Here is a 20,277-nt window from a genome sequence, read left to right on the forward strand (position 1 = left end):
TAGGCAGCATATAGATGGATCTTGTTTTTTAATCCATTTTGATACCCTCTGTCTTTTGATTGGAGCCTTTAGTCCATTTACATTCAGAGTGATTGTTGGAAGATATGAATTTAGTGCCATTGTGTTACCCATAGAGTTGGTATTTCTGATTATGTTCTCTGGTCCTTTATAGTCTTTGTTACATCGGTCTTATTTTTTCTCTACTCTAAGATTCCCCCTTAAAATTTCTTGCAGGTCTGGTTTAGTGGTTACATCCATTAGCATGATAGATGGTTCTCCATTCCCTTACTTCCAAGTTGCAGGAGTCTTTAGGTCTAAAATGAGTCTCTTGTAGGCAGCATATAGGTGGGGCTTATTTTTTTATTCATTCTGATACCTATTTCTTTTAATTGGAGCATTTAATCCTTTTCATTTAGAGTGATTATCAAAAGATATGAATCTAGTGCCATTGTGTTGCATGTAGAATTGGTGTTTTGGGGTAATATTCTCTGGTCTTTTCTAGTATGTTGCTTTTGGTCTCTTTTGCTTTGTTTTGTATTTTTCTCAACTCAAAGAGTCACCCTTAAAATTTCGTATAGGGCTTACTTAGTGGTCATAAAGTCCTTTAGTTTTTGTTTATCTGGGAAACTCTTTATCTTTCTTATTTTGAATGACAGTTTTGCTGGATAAATAATTCTTGGCTGCATATTTTTTCCATTCAGCACGTTGAATATATTCTACCACTCCCTTTTGGCCTGGAGGTTTCTGTGGACAGATCCTTTAATATGTTGTTGAATTCCATTTCCTAGTATTTTGTTCAAATTTTTTTTTGCATCAACGTTCATCAGGGATATATATATATATATATCACACATCACATCTTTTTTATCCATGCATTTATGGATAAAAACTTAGATTGTTTCCATGCCTTGGCTATGGTAAATAATGCTGCAAAAAGCCATAAAGGTGCACATACCTTTTCAAATTAGTGTTTTCATTTATTTGGGATAAATACCAATAGTGGAGTTAGTAGATCCTATGGTATTTTTATTTTTAATTTTGGGGGGAACCTCTATACTGTTTTCCATAGTGGCTGCACCAATTTACCTTCCCACAAACGGTTCATCAGATTTCCTTTTCTCCATATCCTCATCAACACTTCTAATTTCTTTTTTTTTATTCTAATGATTTTGACGAGCATAAAATATCTCATTGAGGTTTTGATATGCATTTCTCTGATGATTAGTAATTTGGGGCACCTTTTTATGTATCACTTTGCCATTTTTCTTGGGTTTGTGTTTAATATTGCTATTTCTGTAACATCAATTGTAATGTCTCTCCTTTTATTTCAGATTCTATTTGAGTATTCTTTTTTCTTTATTAATTTAGCTAAAGACTGATCATTTTTGTTAATATTTTCAAAAAAGAACCGTGATTTTTTTCTATTGTGATTCTATTCTTTATATCATATACCCTGCTCTAATGTTTATTGTTGCCTTCATTGTACTATGTTTGGGTTTTGTTTGTCTTCTTTCTAGTTCATTGAGCTGTAAAATGAGATTGTAGATTTGAGGTGTTTCTTTGTTTTAAATATGTTTATAGCTCTAAAGTCTTCTGTTAACAGTACTTTGGCTGTATCCCATAAATTTGTGTTTTCTTTTGGTTGTCTGAAGGCAGTTCTAATTTCTTTTGTAATTTCTTTTTATACCCATCCATTGATTGTTTGAATGTGTTACTTAATTTGTACATAATCATGGGTTTTCTAATTTTTCTGCTATTGCTTTCTCTTTGTATTTACTTTGTTCAGCTTTTGCTTGGTGTTTGGACAGAAATGATAACCTACAAGCTCTTTACATGCCACAAAGGAAACCAGAATTCGGCTCTACTTTTCTTGAGTGCCCTTAGGCTTTTCTTTCTCTATGGTTGCTGTAAATTAAATCAGCTTATTTAGGAAGAGATTAGATGTCCTTTTCTTTATGTCTCCCTCCAAGAAAAATTTCTGAAAAAGGGATGTGAAATTGGATGTGGGGACATTAGCAACTTATTTCCTTAGTGTGAGCATACTGTCAGTGGGGAGTTCTCAGTGGGGAGGGGCAGCAGCCTGAGGTACTTTTGCTTGCCTCGTTAGTCATTGAGCTATCTCCTTATACCCAAGGTGAGGGTGATGAGGGCCTCAATTCTGTCCAAAACTCGTCTAACCAAAATAGAGATTTTAGTACACAAATACAGCTTGAATAGTAGAAGGGAGGCTTATTTTGCAAATGCAACTCCCAGAGGCTTAGTTTCAGAAACAGGTAGGTGGGGACTGAATCAGAAATGCTATACTGTATTTCTATCATTTTGGTATTATGGCAATATTGAATGACTAAGTTTCATTTGTGTAAATTCTTCATGATAATAAATATCTAATGTATCAAGCTATATTTTGAAAATTAAACATTGTAGTTAGACTGAAACTTCAATTCTGCCTTCTCTACTTAAAAGCTGTAGGACCCTATGTACAAAAATGAGTCAAGGAATCCACAATATAAAAGGCTGTAATGTATGACATCAAAAATATATAACATGTGGGGAGGCGGAATAGAAATTTAGTGCTTTTAGTTTGGGTTCAAACTTAACTTGGTCATCAACATAAAATAAACTACTATATACTGGGGCAACTGGGTGGCTCAGTAGGTTGAGTGTCCAACTTTGGCTCAGGTCATTATCTCACAATTTGTGGGTTCAAACCCCATGTCAGGCTCTGGGCTGACAGCTCAGAGCCTGGAGCGTACTTCGGATTCTGTGTCTCCCTCTGTCTCTGCCCCTCCCCTGCTCATTCTTTGTCTCTATCTCTCAAAAAAACATTTAAAAAATTTGAAAATTGTATTACACTCTAAGTCTAAAGTTCTCTGTTGTCTAGCAAAAGAGTGGGATGGATTAAAAGTGAGAGACGGCTAATGTCCAGGAAAAGACAAGAGCACCAAATAAGCGTCCTTGACCCGTATTTATTAAGATCAGAAGGCTTACAAATGTGATGGGTGTGCACAAAGAGACAATGAATTGGTGAACATTAACTCATGGGCATGAGGGAAAATGGGGTTTTGAAGATATACAGTGTTTGGGGTTTGGGTCAATATAAAACAAAATCCTGGCACCAGGCAGATGGGCAAATAGTTGTTAAGGGCAGACAGGAGGTGCTGCCATGTCTGTTTATCTTAGCTAGCCTAGGGGATAAGACAGAACAAATAACCTCAGGATTAACAAGGCAACTTTTCTTTTGTTAATGAACTCTGCTCTGGGCAGCTTTACCCACAGTGCAGTGGTCTATAGCCCTATTTACCTGTTTACCTAACTTGGTCCTTCCCTCCTGTGAAAGCAGCTTTCTTCTATGGTACTAAATTGGGGGGCACTTTTGCCCTGAATGCCTAATCTTGCTTACCTCATATACCTTTGTATTGGGGAACTTTGCCCCCTCTCTATTCTGGGGACTTTGCCCATCCCTCTTTATTCTGGGGGCTCTAGCCACTCCCTATTTTATTCTGGGGCCTTTGCCTCACCCTACTACATTCTGGGGTCTTATCTTGTTCACGCAAGTTTGGGTGAGAGCACCCTATGGCTTTGTAATTCTTTATGCCTTGTTAACCCATTGGTGTAAGCCAAGGGAATTTCTAATCTTATTCCCCAAAACAAACAAACAAAAAACAAACTTCTATATACTTAAGATGTTATATGTATAAACCTAATGTTAAACAAAAATCACAGGGAAGATGGCGGTGTAGAAGGATGCTGGGCTCACTGCATCCTACTGATTGCTTAGATTCCACCCACATCTGCCTAATTTACCCAGAAAACCACCAGAAGACTAGCAGAACAGACTCTCCAGAGCCAAGCGTAGACAAGAGGCCCACAGAAGAGGGTAGGAAGGGCAGAGAGGTGGTGCATGCTACACGGAATGGCGGGAGGGAGCCAGGGCGGTGGGGGGGCAGTCAGCACACCTGGCAAGGCAGAGCCCCCGAGACTGGCTTGCAAAAGTGGAGGGGCCAGATGGAGTGTGTTCTGACAGCCAGCGGGACTTAACATCTGGAATGTTATAAGTCAGCAGCTCTGCTCGGAGAGTGGGAGGACTAAAGGACAATGGGAGGGAGAGTTGTTGAGCCCCAGAGGACAGCTCAGCTTGGTGGAGAACAAAGGTACTCACCAGCACCATCTCCTTCGCCCACCCCCCAGCCAAAATCCCAAAGAGAACAAGTTCCCGTCACGAACTTGCTTGCACCGTGCAAACACCCAATGCTGTGCTTCTGTGGATCCATCCATCCGACGGGTCTGCCTCCCTCCTGGTGCCACAGGGTCCCTCCCAAAGCATACCACCAAAGGCAAAGCGAGCTGAGCCTGCTCCTCCTGCCCCTGTGCACCTTGTGGATCCACCCCCGCTAATACGCCAGATCCCATCAAAGCAGCACCACAATCCTGGCAGTGTGCAAGTAGCCCAGACAGAGGCCACACCACCACAGTGAGTCCTGCCCCTGGGAGAGGGGACTATGAAGTACACACCAGTCTGACTGTGGCCCCAGCAGTGGGCTCGGGGCAGACCTCAGGTCTGACAGCGGCCCCGCCCACCAACACAAGTTACTCCAGACAGCACAGGGGAAGAGCCCTGCAGTTCCCCGCCACTCCAGGGACTATCCAAAATGAGAAGGAAGAATTCTCCTCTAAAGGAACTCCAGGAAGTAGCGACAGCTAATGAACTGATCAAAAATGATTTAAGCAATATACCAGAAAATTAATTTAAAATAATAGTCATAAAATTAATCGCTGGGCTTGAAAAAAGTATAGAGGACAGCAGAGAATCTATTACTACAGAGATCAAGGGACTAAGAAACAGGAGGAGCTAAAAAATGCTATAAATGACTGCAAAATAAAATGGAGGTGACCGCAGCTCGGATTGAAGAGGCAGAGGAGAGAATAGGTGATTTAGAAGATAAAATTATGGAAAAAGAAGAAGCTGAGAAAAAGAGAGATAAAAAAATCCAGGAGGATGAGGGGAGACTTAGAGAACTAAGTGACATAATTAAACGAAATAATATACACATAATTGGGATTTCAGAGGAGGAAGAGAGAGGGAAAGGTGCTGAAGGTGTACTTGAAAAAATTATAGCTGAGAATTTCCCTGAACTAGGGAAGGAAACAGGCATTGAAATCCAAGAGGCACAGAGAACTCCCTTCAGATGTAACTTGAATCGATCTGTGAGATATATCATAGTGAAACTGGCAAAATACAAGGATAAAGAGAGAATTCTGAAAGCAGCTAGGGATAAACATGCTCTAACATATAAAGGGAGACCACTAAGACTCGTGACGGATCTCTCTACTGAAACTTGGCAGGCCAGAAAGGAATGGCAGGAAATCTTCAATGTGATGAACAGAAAAAAAAAAAATGCAGCCAAGTATCCTTTATCCAGCAAGTCTGTCATTTAGAATAGGAGAGATAAAGGTCTTCCCAAACAAAAACTGAATGAATTCATCACCACTAAACCAGCCTTACAAGAGATCCTAAGGGGGATCCTGTGAAACAAAGTACCAGAGACATTGCTACAAGCATGAAACCTACAGACATCACAATGACTCTAAACCCATATCTTTCTATAATAACACTGAATTTAAATGGACTAAATGCACCAACCAAAAGACATAGGGTGTCATAATGGATAAAAAAAAAAACAAGACCCATCTATTTTCTGTCTACAAGAGACTCATTTTAGACCTGAGAACACCTTCAGATTGAAAGTGAGGGGTTGGAGAAGTATTTATCATGTTTCTGGAAGTCAAAAGAAAGCTGGAGTAGCCATACTTATATCACACAAACTAGACTTTAAATTAAAGGCTGTAACAAGAGATGAAGAAGGGCATTATGTAATAATTACAGGGTCTATCCATCAGGAAGTGCTAACAATTATAAATGTCTATGCGCCAAATAAGGGAGCCCCAAATATATACAACAATTAATCACAAACATAAGCAACCTTATTGATAAGAATGTGGTAATTGCAGGGGACTTTAATACTCCACTTACAACATTGGATAGATCATCTAGACATAGGATCAATAAAGAAACAAAGGCCCTGAATGATACACTGGATCAGATCGACTTGACAGGTATATTTAGAACTCTGCATCCCAGAGCAACAGAATATACTTTCTTCTCGAGTGCACATGGAACCATCTCCAAGATAGATGACATACTGGGTCACAAAACAGCCCTTCATAAGTATACGAGAATTGAGATCATACCATGCATAATTTCAGACCACAATGTGATGAAGCTTGAAATCAACCACAAGAAAAATCTGGAAACCTTCCAAAAGCATGGAGGTTAAAGAACACCCTAGGGGCGCCTGGGTGGTGCAGTCGGTTAAGCGTCCGACTTCAGTCAGGTCACGATTTCGTGGTCCGTGAGTTCGAGCCCCGCATCAGGCTCTGGGCTGATGGCTCGGAGCCTGGAGCCTGTTTCCGATTCTGTGTCTCCCTCTCTCTCTGCCCCTCCCCTGTTCATGCTCTGTCTCTCTCTGTCCCAAAAATAAATAAAAAACGTTGAAAAAAATTTAAAAAAAAAGAACACCCTAATAAGGAATGAATGGGCTAACTAGAAAATTAGAAAAGAAATTTAAAAATATATGGAAACAAATGTAAATGAAAATACAACAATCCAAACACTTTGGGATGCAGCGAAGGCAGTCCTGAGAGGAAAATGCATTGCAATCCAGGCCTATCTCAAGAAACAAGAAAAATCCCAAATACAAAATCTAACAGCACAGCTAAAGGAACTAGAAACAGAACAGCAAAGACACCCCAAACCCAGCAGAAGAAGAGAAATAATAAAGATCAGAGCAGAAATAAACAATATAGAATCTAAAAAAACTGTAGAGCAGATCAATGAAACCAAGAATTGGTTTTTTGAAAAAATAAACAGAATTGATAAACCTCTAACCAGGCTTCTCAAAAAGAAAAGGGAGATGACCCAAATAGATAAAATCATGAGTGAAAATGGAATTATTACAACCAATCCCCCAGAAATACAAGCAATTATCAGGGAATACTATGAAAAATTACATGCCAACAAACTGGACAACCTGGAAGAAATGCACAAATTCCTAAGCACCCACCCACTTCCAAAACTCAAACATGAAGAAATAGCTTGATCAGACCTCATAACCAGCAAAGAAATTGAATAAGTTATCAAAAATCTCCCAACAAATAAGAGTCCAGGACCAGATGGCTTCCCAGGGGAATTCTACCAGACATTTAAGGCACAGATAATACCTATCTTTCTCAAGCTATTCCAAAAAATAGAAAGGGAAGGAAAACTTCCAGACTCATTCTATGAAGCCAATATTACTTTGATTCCTAAACCAGACAGAGACCCAGTAAAAAAGAGAAATACAGGCCAATATCCCTGATGAATATGGATGCAAAAGTTTTCAATAAGATACTAGCAAGTCAAATTCAACAGCATATAAAAAGAATTATTCACCATGATCAAGTGGGATTCATTCCTGGGATGCAGGGATGGTTCAACATTCACAAATCAATCAATGTGATACATCACATTAATAAAAGAAAAGATAAAAACCATATGATCCTGTCAATCAATGCAGAAAAAGCATTTGACAAAATTCAACATCCTTTTTTAATAAAAACCCTCGAGAAAGTCACAATAGAAGGAACATACTTAAACATCATAAAAGCCATTTATGAAAAGCCCACAGCTAATATCATCCTCAATGGGGAAAAACTGAGAGCTTTCTCCCTGAGATCAGGAACATGACAGGGATGTCCACTCTCACTGCTGTTGTTTAACATAGTGTTGGAAGCGCTAGCATCAGCAATCAGACAACAAAAGGAAATCAGAGGCATCAAAATTGGCAAAGATGAAGTTAAGCTTTCACTTTTTGCAGATGACATGATATTATACATGGAAAGCCTGATAGACTCCACCAAAAGTCTGCTAGAACTGATACATGAATTCAGCAAAGTCGCAGGATACAAAATCAATGTACAGAAATCAGTTGCATTCTTAGACACTAACAATGAAGCAACAGGAAGACAAAGAAACTGATCCCATTCACAATTGCACCAAGAAGCATAAAATACCTAGGAATAAACCTAACCAAAAATGTAAAATATCTGTATGCGGAAAACTATAGAAAGCTTATGAAGGAAATTGAAGAAGATATAAAGAAATGGAAAAACATTCCATGATCATGGATTGGAAAAATAAATATTGTCAAAATGTCAATACTACCCAAAGCAATCTACACATTCAATGCAATCCCAATCAAAATTGAACAAGCATTCTTCTTAAAGCTAGAACAAGCAATCCTAAAATTCATATGGAACCACAAAAGACCCCGAATAGCCAAAGTAATTTTGAAGAAGAAGACCAAAGCGGGAGGCATCACAATCCCAGACTTTAGCCTCTACTACAAAGCTGTAATCATCAAGACAGCATGGTATGGGCACAAAAACAGACACATAGACCAATGGAATAGAATAGAGACTCCAGAATTGGACCCACAAATGTATAGGCAAGTATTCTTTGACAAAGCGGGAAAGAATATCCAATAGAAAAAAAGTCTAACAAATGGTGCTGGGAGAACTGGAAAGTGACATGCAAAAGAATGAAACTAGACCACTTTCTTACACCATTCACAAAAATAAACTCAAAATGGATAAAGGACCTGAATGTGAGACAGGAAACCATCAAAACCCTAGAGGAGAAAGCAGGGGAAAACCTCTCTGACCTCAGCTGCAGCAATTTCTTACTTGACACATCCCCAAAGGCAAGGGAATTAAAAGCAAAAATGAACTATGGGGACCTCATGAAGATAAAAAGCTTCTGCACAGCAAAGGAAACAATCAACAAAACTGAAAGGCAACCAACGGAATGGGAAAAGATATTTGTAAATGACATATTGGACATAGGGCTAGTATCCAAAATCTATAAACAGTTCACCAAACTCCACACCTGAAAAACAAATAATCCCGTGAAGAAATGGGTAGAACACATGAATAGACACTTCTCTAAAGAAGACATCCAGATGGCCAACAGGCACATGAAAAGATGTTCAATGTTGCTCCTCATCAGGGAAATACAAATCAAAACCACACTCAGATATCCCTCACGCTAGTCAGGGTGGCTAAAATGAACAAATCAGGGGACTAGATGCTGGCGAGGATGTGGAGAAAAGGTAACTGTCTTGCACTCTTGGTGGGAATGCAAACTCGTGCAACCGCTCTGGAAAACAGTGTAGAGGTTCCTCAAAAAATTAAAAATAGACTTACCCTATGACCCAGCAGTAACACTGCTAGGAATTTACCAAAGGGATACAGGAGTGCTGATGCATAGGGGCACTTGTACCCCAATGTTTGTAGCAGCACTCTCAACAGTAGCTAAATTATGGAAAGAGCCTAAATGTTTATCAACTGATGAATGGATAAAGAAATTGTGGTTTATATACACAATGGAATACTACGTGGCAATGAGAAAGAATGAAATATGGCCTTTTGTAGCAACGTGGATGGAACTGGAGAGTGTGATGCTAAGTGAAATAATTCATACAGAGAAGGACAGATTCCATATGTTTTCACTGTTATGTGGATCCTGAGAAACTTAACAGGAAACCATGGGGGAGGGGAAGGAAAAAAAAGGTGAGAGAGGGAGGGAGCCAAAACATAAGAGACTCTTAAAAACTGAGAACAAACTGAGGGTTTATGGGGGGAGGGAGGGGTGGGTGGTTGATGGGTATTGAAGAGGTCACCTTTTGGGATGAGCACTGGGTGTTGTATGGAAACCAACTTGACAATAAATTTCATATTAAAAATAAGTAAACAAAAATCACAAACCTATATTGGACCCAAAACAAAAAAAATAAGAAATAAAGTCAAGAACAACCAAAAAACCACAAGGGAAGAGGGCAAGAGAAGAGGGAAAGAACAGAGAAGAACCATAAAAATGACTGCAAAACAAGTAACAACTGGCAATAAACACATTTGTCAATATTACTTTAATGATGAATGGATTAAAATAAATGGATTCAAAGACATAGAATGACTGAATGGTTAAAAAGGCAAGACCCATCTATATATTGATTACAAAAGACTCACTTCAGACCTAAAGACACACACAGTTTAACAGAGGAGGTATGGAAAAGAATTAAAGGTGGAGAGGCCAACATGGCGGAGAAGTACGGGGATCCATACTTCCCTCATCTCTCAAACAAAGAGGTGCTGAAGCCAAAGGACTTTGAATCCCAGAGTCTGGGAGGGAAAGAGACTGAATCTACCAGGAAGAAAATGGGAAAACTGGAGAAATGATAGGCAGGTGATTGCAAACTGGGGGAAATAAGAAAGGCCACATGGGCATGGAAGGGAGGGATTCCCTTCTGCAGAGACAAAGGGAAGAGAAAGAGTGGCTAGGGAAGTGTAGGACCATATCTGGACAGGAGAAAGACCTCGGACTGGGACTGAGAGGGATCCTATCTCTAACTGGGGAGCTTTCTTCAGACTGGTGCTGGATCCCTGTTCACACACCTGGGGAGGAAGGGAGCCAGGCTTGGGTTAGGTGGTAGGTCAGGGGCACAATCCAAAAGTAGAGAAAGCGGTCCCCTCCCTGGAGGGCTGTACAATAGTACAAAGCCTGCTTGCACCCACCACCTCCGGGTTCAGTGGCTGGGCCGAGGGTGTAGATCACTGTAGGAGAAAGTGGCCCCTCCCTAGAGTGCTGTGGAAAAAGACAAAGCCTGCCTGCATCTGCCTGCATCCGCCACCCCTGGGGCTTGGTGGTGAGGTCAGCAGTGCAGTTCACAGTAGGAGAAGGCGGTCTTCCCTGAAGTGCAGTGATACAGAAAAAGCCAGCCGGGACCACATATTAGGCTGCACTGAGAGGGGCTTCCCCAGTGCGAGAGTGCATGGAGTGGGACTTTGAATCCTAGCCAAGCGCAGGGTCAGGGGAGTTGGAGGAGAGAGAAGGACCACTACATCTGTGCCCATGGCACAGTAAGGATGACTCAAATGGAGTCCACAGGGTCTAGGTCTGTTGAGACTGGAGTATCACCATTCCCCTCCCCCACCACCACCACTAACGTGGCCTCAGGAATCAGTCCCAGGGCCCATAGGGGAGGTGGGTCCAGACTACACCAAACCATGCCCCTTCGCACTGGGTAACTGTGTAAACTGACAGACCCTGTGCACAGTTCTCCCAGACCAGTGATGCAGCACTGTCTAGATTAATTCTACATCAATTCTGGATATATGAATATATACTCTCCCCCAAACCCCATTTCTCCTCCTTATCTCTTCCCTCCTCTAGGCTGGTTACTCTGGTTAGCAGTCTGTCTAAACAGACATATTGAATCCATTCTCTTGATACATGTTTTACACCTCCTTCTTTATATTCCTTTCTCTCTTTCTGGAATAATCAAGCCATATAGTCTCTGTCTGGGTAACTTTATCTTCATTTCTTTTTGCCCGCCTCCTTCCTTATTTTCCTTTCTCTCTCTCTGGATTAAGCCTTTCTCTCTGCCTAGTCAATGTTTATTTTTTCTTGGTCACTGCTCCTGTAATTTCTCTCTTTGTATGTGCTCTTCCATAAGCACTGCCTCCACCCTGTTCTTTACTTGTAGTAGGTGTTTTTGGGGTTTTTTTGTAAGTTTTTTTGTTTTTCTTTATTGGTTTGGGTGTTTGTGTGTTTTGTCTCCTGTTTGTTTTCCTTTACAGGGTTACACCAAGGAACAAATCAAAGCACATCTGGTGGAGGGTCCAAAATATCACTACAAGTAGGGTAATAAAAATAACCAAAGTCACAACAGAGAGCATGTAACAATCTAAAAAAAAACACTTCCAGATGTGCCAGGCCCTGGAGTGTATGCCCCCCCCCCTTTAATGTATCAGTGCTTGCAGGTGCAGAGAATACAACAAGCTTTTAAAACACATAAGGGACAGAAAACTAGCCAACATGATGAAATGGAAGAAATCTACTGGAAAGAAATTCCAGGAAGTAGCAGCAGCTAACGAATTGATCAAAACCGACTTAAGCAATATAACTAAGAATTTAGAATAATAGTTATAAAATTAATTGCTGAGCTTGAAAAAAGCATAGAGGACAGCAGAGAATCTATTGCTACAGAGATCAAGGGACTAAAAAATAATCATGATGAATTAAAAAATGCTATAAATGAGGTACAAAATAAAATGGAGGTGGCCACAGCGTGGATTGAAAAGGCAGAGGGGAGAATGGGTGAATTAGAAGATAAAATTATGGAAAAAGAGGAAGCTGAGAAAAAGAGAGATAAAAAAATCCAGGAGTACAAGGTGAGAGAGAACTAAATGATGCAATGAAATGGAACAATACCTGTATGGTAGGAATTTCAGAAGAAAATGAGAGAAAGGTGCTGAAGGTGTACTTGAACAGATCATAGCTGAGAACTTCTCTGATCTGGGGAAGGAAACAGGCATTGAAATCCAGGAGGCACAGGGAACTCCCTTCAGAGATAACTTGAATTGATCTTGTGCACGACATATCATAGTGAAACTGGCAAAATACAAGGATAAGGAGAAAATTCTGAAAGAAGCCAGGGACAAAAGAGTCTTGACATACAAACAGAGACATATAAGGGTAGTAGGAGACCTATATACTGAAACTTGGCAGGCCAGAAAGGAGTGGCAGGAAATTTTCAATGTGCTGAATAGGAAAAATATCCAGTCAAGAATCCTTTATCCAGCAAGCCTGCCATTCAGAACAGAAGCAGAGATAAAGGTTTTCCCAGACAAAGACTGAAAGGAATTCATCACCACTAACCAGCCCTACAAGAGATCCTAAGGGGACACTGTAAGTGGAATGTTGCAAAGACCACAAAGGACCAGAAACATCACTACAAGCATGAAACCTACAGATAACACAATGACTCTGAATCCATATCTTTCGTTAATAACACTTAATGCAAATGGACTACATGCCACAATCAAAAGACATAGGGTATCAAAATGCATTAAAAAAAAAAAGACCCATCTGTTTGCTGTCTACAAGAGACCCATTTGAGACCTGAGACCTTTCAGATTGAAAGTGAGGGGGTGAAGAACCATGTATCATGCTCCTGGAAGTCAAAAGACAGCTGGAGTAGCCATACTTATGTCAAACTACACTTTCAATTAAAGGCTGTAACAAGAGATAAATATAAATGTCTATGTACTGAATTCAGAAGCACCCAAATATATAAAACAACTAATCACAAACATAAGCAACCTTATTGATAAGAATGTGGTAATTGTAGGGGACTTTAATACCCCACTTACAACAATGGACAGATCATCTAGGCAGAGTATCAGTAAAGAAACAATGGCCCTGAATGATACATTGGACCAGATGGACTTGACAGATATATTCAGAACTTTTCATGCAAATGCAGAATACACATTCTTCTCGAGTGCACATGGAACATTCTCCAAGATAGATCACATACTGGGTCACAAAACAGCCTTCAATAAATATAAAAGTGAGATCATACCATGCACACTTTCAGATCACAATGCTATGAAACATGAAATAAACCACAGGAAAAAGACTGGAAAACCTCCAAAAGCATGGAGGTTAAAGAACATCTTGCTAAAGAATGAATGGGCCAACCAGGCAATTAGAGAAGAAATTTAAAAATACATGGAAACAAATGAAAATGAAAATACAACAATCCAAATGCTTTGGGATGCAAAAAAGGCAGTCCTGAGGGGAAAATAAATTGACATCCAGGCCTATCTCAAGAAACAAGAAAAATCCCCAATACAAAATCTAACAGCACACCTAAAAGAACTAGAAGCAGAAGAGAAAAGACACCCCAAACCCAGAAGAATAAGAAGAGAAATAATAAAGATCAGAGCAGAAATATACATTATAGAATCAAAAAAAAAAATAGTAGAACAGATCAATGAAACGAAGAACTGGCATTTTGAAAAAGTAAACAACATTGATAAACCCCTAGCCAGACTTCTCAAAAGAAAAGAGAGGGGACCCAAATAGATAAAATCATAACTGAAAATGGATTTATTACAACCAATCCCTCAGAAATATAAGCAATAATTAAGGAATACTATGAAAAATTATATGCCAACAAAATGGACAACCTGGAAGAAATGGACAAATTCCTAGATACACACACACTACCAAACTGAAACAGGAAGAAATAGAAAATTTGAACAGACCTATAACTAGTGAAGAAATTGAATCCGTTATCAAAAATGTCCCCCCAAAATATGAGTGCTGGACCAGATGGCTTCCCTGGGGAATTCTAGCAGACAGTTAAAGCAGAGTTAATGCCTATCCTTCTCAAGCTGTTCCAAAAAAAATAGAAACAGAAGGAAAAATTCCAGACTCATTCTATGAAGCCAGCATTACTTTGATTCCTAAACCAGACACAGACTGAGCAAAAAAAGAGAACTACAGGCCAATATCCCTGATGAACATGGATGCAAAAATTCTCAACAAGATACCATCATATCAAATTCAACAGCATATTAAAAGAATTATTCACCATGATCAAGTGGGATTCATTCCCGGGCTGCAGGGTGGTTCAATATTCACAACACAATCAATGTGATACATCACATTATTAAAAGAAAAGATAAGAGTCATATGATCCTGTCAATCGATGCAGAAAAAGCATTTGACAAAATACAGCATCGTTTCTTAATAAAAACCCTCGAGAAAGTCAGGATAGAAGGAACATAAACATCATAAAAGCCATTTGTCAGAAGCCCATAGCTAATGTCATCCTCAGTGAGGAAAAACTGAGAGCTTTCCCCCTGAGATCAGGAACACGACAGGGATGTCCACTCTCACCGCTGTTGTGTAATATAGTGTTGGAAGTCCTAGCACCGGCAATCAGACAACAAAAGGAAATAAAACTCATCAAAACTGGCAAAGAAAAGTCAAACTTTCACTTTTCGCAGACGACATGATACTATACATGGGAAACCTGACAGACTCCATCAAAAGTCTGCTAGAGTGGATAGATCAATTCACCACAGTTCCAGGGTACAAAATCAGTGTACAGAAATCGGCTGCATTTTTATACATCAATAATGTAGCAACAGAAAGAGAAATAAAGAATATGATCCCCTTCACCTTTGCACCAAGAATCATAAAATACCTAGGAATAAACCTAACCAAAGACATAAAAGATCTGTATGCTAAAAACTATAGAAAGCTTATGAAGGAAATGTCAGAAGATAAAAAGAAATGGAAAAACATTCCATGCTCATGGATTGGAAGAGTAAATATTGTTACACTGTCAATACTACCCAAAGCAATCTACACATTCAATGCAATCCCAATCAAAATTGCACCAGCATTCTTCCCAAAGCTAGAACAAACCAAGCTAAAATTTCTCTGGAACCACAAAAGACCCCAAATAGCCAAAGTAATTTTGAAGAAGAAGACCAAAGCGGGAGGCATCACAATCCCAGACTTTAGCCTCTACCACAAAGCTGTAATCATCAAGACAGTATGGTATTGGCACAAAAACAGACTCCTAGACCAATAGAATCGAATAGAGACCCCAGAATTGGACCCACAAATGTATGGCCAACTAATCTTTGACAAAGATTAGTGCAGCCACTCTGGAAAACAGTGTAGAGGTTCCTCAGAAAATTAAAATAGATCTACCCTATGACCCATCAATAGCACTGCTAGAAACTTACCCAAGGGATACAGGAGTGCTGATGCATAGGGGCACTAGTACCGCAATGTTTATAGCAGCACTTTTAACAATAGCCAAATTATGGAAAGAGCCTAGATGTCCATCAACTGACGAATGGATAAAGAAGATGTGATTTATATATACAATGGAATACTACTTGGCAATGAGAAAGAATGAAATCTGGCCATTTGCAGCAACATGGATGGAACTGGAGGGTATTATGCTAAGTGAAATAAGTCAGGCAGAGAGAGACAGATACCAGATGATTTCACTCATATGTGAATCTTGAGAAACTTAACAGAAGACTGTGGGGAAAGGAAGGGGAAAAATAGTTATAAACAGAGAGGAAGGGAGGCAAACCATAAGAGACTCTTAAATACAGAAAAGAAACTGAGGGTGTTCAAGAGGGGAAAATGGGTGATGGGCATTGAGGAGGGCACCTGTTGGGATGAGCACTGAGTGTGGTATGGACATCAATTTGACAATAAATTATATTTAATTAAAAAAGAATTAAAAATTAAAATAAAAATTTAAAAGTAAATAAAAGTGGAAGTATGAAAAACATTTACCATGTAAATTGAAGCAAAAATAATATGGGATTTTAAGAAGCAAAACAGAAAAACAGTATGGAGTTCACTTAGAAAGTTGAAAATAGAAGTACCGTAAAATCTAGCAATCACACTACTGGTATGAACGCCCCAAGTGCAGAAACACTAATTCAAATGGATACATACACCTCTATTTTTATTTTAGCATGATTTACAATAGCCAAATTGTGGAAGCAGCCCAAGTATTCATCAACAGAATGGATAAAGAAGATATGGTACATATATAAAATTAAATATTATTCAACCATAGAAAGAACGAAATGTTGCTATTTGTAATGACATGGATGAAGCTGGAGAGTATAGTGCTAAGGGAAATAGGTCAGAGAAAGACAAATGCCATAAAATTTCACTCATATGCAGAATTTAAGAAACAAGAGAAATGAGCAAAGGAAAAGATAGGAGCCACGAAACAGACTCTTAACTATTGATGACAAACCAATGGTTACCAGAGGGGAATGGGTAGGGGGAATGACCACTAAGTGCTGTATGGAAGTGTTGAATCATTATATTGTACACCTGAAACTAATATTACACTGTATGTTAACTAATGGGATTTAAATAAAAACTTTAAAAAAGAGGAAAACTATTTTAAAAAATCAATAAAATCCTGTAGAATTCTATAGAATTTCTATATTCCCTGAGGTTTTTAATGTATCTACACTATGGGATTATTGATATGACTAATTGAGGCTTTTAGTGAGGTATAAATGCCATAGTCTTTGTGAAGTGCCTGATACACAGGGTCTATCTATAACAAATAATTGATAAATAAAAATTATGTTTCTTCCATTTCTCTTTTGGTATTTTTCATACACCATTTATTGTAAGATTTCACAAACTAAACAGACTTCTGAATTGAAAAGCTGAGTACTGTAAAATTTATATTTATTCTTCTGTGTTAAATTTTCTTCAGATTTTGTCCTAAATATTTTGGCCTTTCCTATCTAATTGTACCTCTAAGAATTCATAGGGAATACTTTTTCATCAAAATCAATTAATAAATTAAATATTGTTAGGTATTAAGTATTTATATTGATGCTTACTAATTTTTATCTTAGACATTTCTTGTATATCAACCTTTCTATTCAAACAATCTATATAACTTCTGACAGATCATGAATTTATCTTGAATATTTCTGCTGTCTTTACAGCCTGTTGAAAACCTCATTTTTACCTGTGATTATTCTTCCTACTTTGCTTATTATCTTCCCAAATCTCCGTTTGGTTGCACATTAATTTTCAGAATCTCTCTGATTCTCACCTCCCAGAAAGACACTTTAATTATGTTTAGAATTTATTGATACATGTATGGTAGTATTTATTAATATACCCTAATTGTATATCCATTAATTATTACAGTTTTTTCTCAATATTTTCCATTTAACTTGTATATTGGAGTTAAAAGTGGTTTACACATAGGGCACCTAGGTGACTCGGTTAAGTGTCCAACTTAGGTTCAGGTCATGATCTTGCAATTAATGAGTTGGAGCCCCACCTTGGGCTTTCTGCTGTCAGCAAAGAGTTGACTTCAGATCCTCTATCTCCCTCTCTCTGCCCCTACCCTGTTCTCTCTCTTAAAAATAAATAAACATTTTAAAAAGTGGTTTACATATTATTTTCTCAACATTTTTTGTTTTGGGGTAAAGACAATGTGAAAAAAATGTGTCTAGTAAAAATATTTTTTATTTGTATTCCCCACAGCAGAATGCCTTGCTTTAGCCTCTACTCGGTAGTTTTCATTTATGTGCATGACCTGACAATAAGGCTTGCAGAAATTAATTTGCACAAATTTACTGCAAGTCACAAAATCTGAGGCAGGGTAGATAAACTTGTTTGAATAAACATAATATTCTTTCTTTTGATTTCCACAACGGAAATAGGTAACAGAGTAGGCCTTATTGGTATAAGGGAACATAATGAAAGTTGTTCTTACTTTCTAGGGACAATTACCTTTTGCTGTAGTAGGGAGTATGGATGAAGTGAAAGTTGGAAAAAGAATGGTCAGAGGCCGTCAGTACCCTTGGGGAGTTTTACAAGGTAAATGTGATAAAAGTGAGCAGGCTTGCTCTGGAAAGACTGTGTGTGTGTGTGTGTGTGTGTGTATTCTCATAGTCCTAAAATATTTTAACTTGAGTAAGTAGTGGTAATTGCTGCTAAATAGTAAATTGAGAGTTACTAATTAGGAGCACAGATTCTTTTACATTTAACTGAATTCTCACTTTGACTATAATTCACTTTCACAGTTTACCAGGTGATGCTTTAGATAAAATTTCTTAGAGGTTTGGTAGAACCTCCTCATTTACCCCAACCTGACATATACATAGTATCTCTCTCTGCATAAACTACTACATTCAGAATGTTGGAAAGTGCTTTGAACGAAAGAACTTTGAACACTATTAAAGTATAAATGCCAGTCTTTAAAACCTGTTACATGAATTAATGACTACTTAATTTGTAAAGCATTTTTAAGTGGCCACCAAAGAAAAAGGATGGTAAGCTATTTAAAAAAAAAGAAATGTAATTTACTTTTGGAAAATTCATACCTATATACTTATATTAGCTATCTAACATCATGATGAATTGAAATATTCTAATAGGCAGTCATTTATTCTCTGGTTTATATGATTGTAATACAGATTATTGGGGATTGGATTATCTCCACTTATACTAGTTTCAAAAATGTTTTAATTGATATATTAAAAATTAAACTTATGAAACACACTTAAAAACAATATATTTTAATGTATATTAAATTTGGTTACAATATCATGCACAATAAGGTATATATTGTGCCCAGTAGTCTGGATATGACAAACACAGGAAAGAGCCATATAAACTAATTGGTTGATTTTGAATATTGACTAATTTGGTCTAATAAATATGGGGTATAAATAGAAATAGAGAACTCAAACATGCATAACTTTTAATGTTTTCATGTCAGCAGGATTTACATTAATTAAAGTGTTTCATTAGTGAAATATTATATTCTGTGTTAGCACTCAGTGAAATACCTTGGGGGACAGTTTGTAAAATACTAACAATTATTAATGAAAAACTGTGTACACTAATATAACATATTATTTCACTGTTTCTTATTTATTCTTTGACTAATAAACTTAAAGCAACTTTCCTGGTCCAAAAATAAACTCTGCCTATAATAGATATGTCCCATATAATTATAGTTACAAAGAATTATAGCTATTTAACAGAACGATCTCTTAGTTGTTATTTTAAATGTTTTTCATGCACATATCCACTCTAGAATACTGATTGGATGCAAAGGATTGATAATGAGTGTTGTTACTTTCTTATTTTTCTACCTAGTGGAAAATGAAAATCACTGTGACTTTGTCAAGCTCCGGGATATGCTTCTTTGTATAAATATGGAAGACCTGAAAGAACAAACTCACACACAGCACTATGAACGTTATAGGTGCTGCAAACTGGAGAAAATGGGCTTTACTGATGTGGGCCCAGACAACAAGCCACTTAGGTGAGTAGAGATCATGTCAGAAAAGCTAATGGGTGATTTAGAAACCCCCTACAATGATGATATGCAATCATTTGGGAATGAGAATAACTACTTTTCACATTCTGGGTCATACTGAATTTTTTTAATGTCTTATTTTTTTATTTTTATTTTAAAATATAATTTATTGTCAAATTGGCTTACATACAGTGTGTAAAGTGTGCTCTTGGTTTTTAGGGTCGATTCCTGTGGCCTATTGCTTACATCCAACACCCAGTGCTCATCCCAACAGGTGCCCTCCTCAATGCCCATCACCCATTTTCCCCTCTTGAACACCCTCAGTTTCTTTTCTGTATTTAAGAGTCTCTTATGGTTTGCCTCCCTTCCTCTCTGTTTATAACTATTTTTCCCCTTCCTTTCCCCACAGTCTTCTGTTAAGTTTCTCAAGATTCACATATGAGTGAAATCATCTGGTATCTGTCTCTCTCTGCCTGAC

At 38.1% G+C, this 20,277-nt stretch overlaps 1 protein-coding gene across 1 annotated transcript in view; it reads left to right on the plus strand.

Annotated features, from left to right (window-relative positions):
* SEPTIN14 (septin 14) overlaps positions 1-20,277 on the plus strand; it is a 91,121-nt gene that overhangs the window by 46,328 nt on the left and 24,516 nt on the right. Inside the window, exons 6-7 of the mRNA XM_047089402.1 lie at positions 18,253-18,349; positions 19,637-19,805. Coding sequence (XP_046945358.1) covers positions 18,253-18,349; positions 19,637-19,805 — 266 coding nt within the window. The remainder of the gene's footprint in view (positions 1-18,252; positions 18,350-19,636; positions 19,806-20,277) is intronic.

This window comes from Lynx rufus, unplaced genomic scaffold (assembly GCF_022079265.1).
Source record: "Lynx rufus isolate CCGP_SWC_20201006 ecotype Redwood Valley unplaced genomic scaffold, mLynRuf1.p SCAF_27, whole genome shotgun sequence".
NCBI lineage: Eukaryota > Metazoa > Chordata > Mammalia > Carnivora > Felidae > Lynx > Lynx rufus.